This window comes from Schistosoma mansoni, chromosome 3 (assembly GCF_000237925.1).
Source record: "Schistosoma mansoni strain Puerto Rico chromosome 3, complete genome".
Taxonomy (NCBI): Eukaryota; Metazoa; Platyhelminthes; class Trematoda; order Strigeidida; family Schistosomatidae; genus Schistosoma; species Schistosoma mansoni.
In genome coordinates, this window is record NC_031497.1 from 23375310 (window position 1) to 23379002 (window position 3693).

The following is a 3693-nucleotide window of genomic DNA, read 5'->3' on the forward strand; positions in this document are numbered from 1 at the left end:
ATGACAAAACGCGCGTTAAACTGGATTCCACTGCTAGCCACTATCCATCTTTACTTATAATGCTTGTAAATTAAGGCTATATCGAGGCAATACGCACAGTATGCACATATGCCAATTATAGACTGACCAGTTGCAGTCCTAAACATCAATGGGAAGATTCAAACAAACAATACTAAGTAAATTTTAAAATATCAGTATTGATTATTCATTTAAGAGTAACACAGGATTTATTTCTATAACCTATCTAAACTATGTTTAACTTGACAATTCAGTTTAATGCTAGAACACTTATATCCTTTACTTGACCCTATAGAGTAACTAATTGAATAGACTGATCAAGTTATAAAGAAAACATTAATAATCACATAGTGAATTGAGAAATAAAAGTATAATACTAACTGATTAATAGTAGATTATACTCACAGTGGGTATATTTCTATTCTCATATGATAGATAGATAGATACCATTTTTGTAGACTAATGGTGAGAAAATGTAAAATATTTGTTACTAGTATAGTTAAACTATTTAGGACCTGGTCTACGTTCAAAATACCAAATACCACATGCATAGAACATGAATCGACATTACACACAAAATCTTCATGATACTGTAAAGAATGAAAACACAAATGGGGGGGGGCTCTAACGTTGATCTATGGTGTAAAATTATAGAAACTTTTGGTAAAATATGAGAACCATACACTGAATACATCACTTGCAAATTTTCATCATTTGTCCTTCATATTCTGTATGATTCTTCCAGTTTATAATTTTTTTTCTATTTTCCCTTCCATTTTTTTCAACTTGATCTATTTAGCCTTATACTGCCAAGTTTTCCACTTCCGATTGATGTTACATACTACTTATCTCGATAGACATAAGTAGCATACACCACAGTACACAACGAAACATGCTTATTTCTGGAAGATATTTTTTATGTCAGAGATCACAGATGATTCAAGATCCTAATCATGTTCTAGTAAAAACAAGATGAATCAAACTAACGTATTATACAGAATAGTTTTATCATAGAGAAAGTGAAGATATGTCGTTGTGTAAAATGCGAATTTGCTTAATAAGTTGTTGAACATCGATGGGAATAAATTCACTTAGTATTGTTTGTTTGAGTCTTCCCATTGATGTGTTAAGACTGCAACTGGTCAGCCTCAAATTCACATACGTGAATACTGTGCGTATTGCCTCGATATAGCCTTAATTCACAAGCACTGTAAGCAAATATGGATAGCGACTAGCAGTGGAAGCCACGACGCGCGTTTCGTCCTATTTGGGACTCATCAGCTGGATGTACCTGCATCTCAGAGTTGACATTCACTCTGGGACTCGAACCCAGTACCGTTCGCTTCAAACGCCATCGCGTTATCCACTCGGCCACTGAGTCCTGATAGCCACTTGCTTGTGCAATGTGGTGAAGTTTAAATCCACTTAGTATTGTTTGTTTGAATCTTCCCATTGATGTTTTAGGACTGCAACTGGTCAGTCTCTAATTGGCATATGTGCATACTATGCGTATTGTCTCGATATAGCCTAAATTCACAAGCATGGTAAGTAAAGATGGAAATAATTGACATTTTTTTTATTCAGTAGATAAATCAATAAGTCGTTGATGAAACATTCATCTTGATAGGCGGAAAAATAATTGAACGATGTACGAATCTGAATAAATTAGACCAATTCAGATAATGACAGTTATAGGAAGAGCGAAAAAAGAAAATTAATGAGACCTGAAACACATAAAAAACAATAAGAACATTACTGAAGAGAGATGAAGTATGTGAGTAGTTGTAAAACGTCCAGCAGTTGACGAAAAAAACATATATACTAAGTGTCAATGACCTTAATGCTGCGTCGCGTAATCAAACAGTTCTATAAATGACTCAATCCTACGGTTCATGATTATATAAAATGGAAGTATGATTTCCACCAGTTTGCTGTTGTCCAAGACCAGGTGCTAAACGATAATCAGTTTTGATGATTTCTAATAAATACTACTCAAATTTAATCCAGTGTGGGCGTCGAATGCTGATTTTGATATATTCCTATAAAATGAAACGATCAAGTATCAGAAGGTCCATGTGAATTACATAAGATCACTATACCCTAGCAAGTTACTCAGTTTACTAATTTTGTGGTGTGTGCTACTGATGTCGGCAGATATAAGTAGTATCTATCATTAATCGGAAATGAAATATCTGGTGGCAGAAGATCAAAGGAAAGAGAATGAGAACAAGAATGATTGATGTGGGAAAGAAGGAACAATACATTCTGAGACGATTGACTGATATTTGCAAAAGGAACAGTCAAGTTTGAGATAATTGACTGACATTTTGCAAACGATGTATTTACTATATGGTTCTCAGATTTGACGATGTTCTGTAATTTTGTGTTCAAATACATTCGATTGTCCCCACTTGTGTCATTGTTCACTACAATTTCACCAAAGAAAGCATTTGAAGCAGGGTTGTCATAACTTCTTTCCCTGACCCAATTTACATTTCCTAGTTTCATAGATCCATTCAGGTTTCCTGTATCCGTGTATGTTTTGTATTCATATTTCGGCTGGAATGTTACAGTATGACCTTTAAACTAATTTCATAGCAACACGATCACAGTTTCAAATCCTTATTCATGTTGATCATCATATCGTAAAATTGTTTATATTCTCTGCATGTCTGTGCTAGTTATCTGATCCCTGCTTTTTTTCCTGTCCATTTTTCTATTTTAATATTCAACATTGTCGATTTTCACTGAGATCGAGGGTATTATTTCCTAGCCTCATTAACAATTATGATAAAAAATATAATGCTTCTTAGTGCTGATCGAATGCTATCGATCAAGTTGCAATGTGGCCACTAGTTTAGGTGGTTCGACACTGCGTGCACTATGCTGAGATAAGATGGTGGTCGGAGGTGGTCAACAGGAAACCCTGGACCCAGCCGAATAGCTCAGTGGTAACGTCTCTGACTGTGAAGCTGAAAGACACGGGATCGAATCAGTCAGGGAGCACCAGTTCCCTCAAGATTACAGGTACACCTTGCTGACGAGTGCCAAGTAGCACGAAACCCAGGTCCAGGGTTTCCTGTTGACCACCTCCAACCACCAAAATGTAATGCTTTCAGTATTTTCTCCACGCCAAATACATATTTTGTTATTTTAGCGATCTGTTTAATGAAAACGAAATTCTTGTTTAATTTCATCAGAAAACATTAAATTCTGGTTAGGGTTGTGGCGATTATCGACATTCATCAATGAGGACTGTCCGTAAATCATAAGTAGCTAGCACTATTTAATTGATTTCAATCCACTTAACATAGCTTTGCTTTAGAAAACTCATCATGGAATAATTTAGATCATATCAAGTACTTTTTTATGCCATGGTTTCATGCGCAAACCTGATATGAAGGGGAAATATTGTATCGAACGATCAGGCTCTTATTCATTGTAAAATGAACAACTCACAAAATCGCCTTCGTTCAATCGTTTATAGCATTTAATTAGGTTAAACTTGTATTAATATGTTGTAGATGAGTATTTTATTTTACTAGATAAAAAATCTATTCTTAATTAAGGCTAGCAGTCTTGTCATCAATTTCAAATCATCCGAGAACATACGTTGATAATTCAGTCTCGTGAACAGCCGACAGTCAACCACACATTATAGTTGGATATCTGTCA

At 35.1% G+C, this 3693-nt stretch overlaps 1 protein-coding gene and 1 non-coding gene across 2 annotated transcripts; both read right to left on the bottom strand.

The window, feature by feature from the left end:
* Positions 1-544: 544 nt before the first annotated feature.
* Positions 545-712, bottom strand: Smp_197440 (hypothetical protein; the record flags this gene model as incomplete). Its single annotated transcript, XM_018799704.1, has 1 exon — positions 545-712. The coding sequence occupies one exon, from the start codon at positions 710-712 to the stop codon at positions 545-547; it is 168 nt and encodes a 55-aa protein (XP_018651467.1).
* A 615-nt stretch (positions 713-1327) lies between these two features.
* Smp_tRNA_00143_Pseudo_TTG.1.1 lies at positions 1328-1398 on the bottom strand. Its single transcript has one exon. It is a non-coding gene (tRNA).
* Between the last annotated feature and the right edge of the window lie 2295 nt (positions 1399-3693).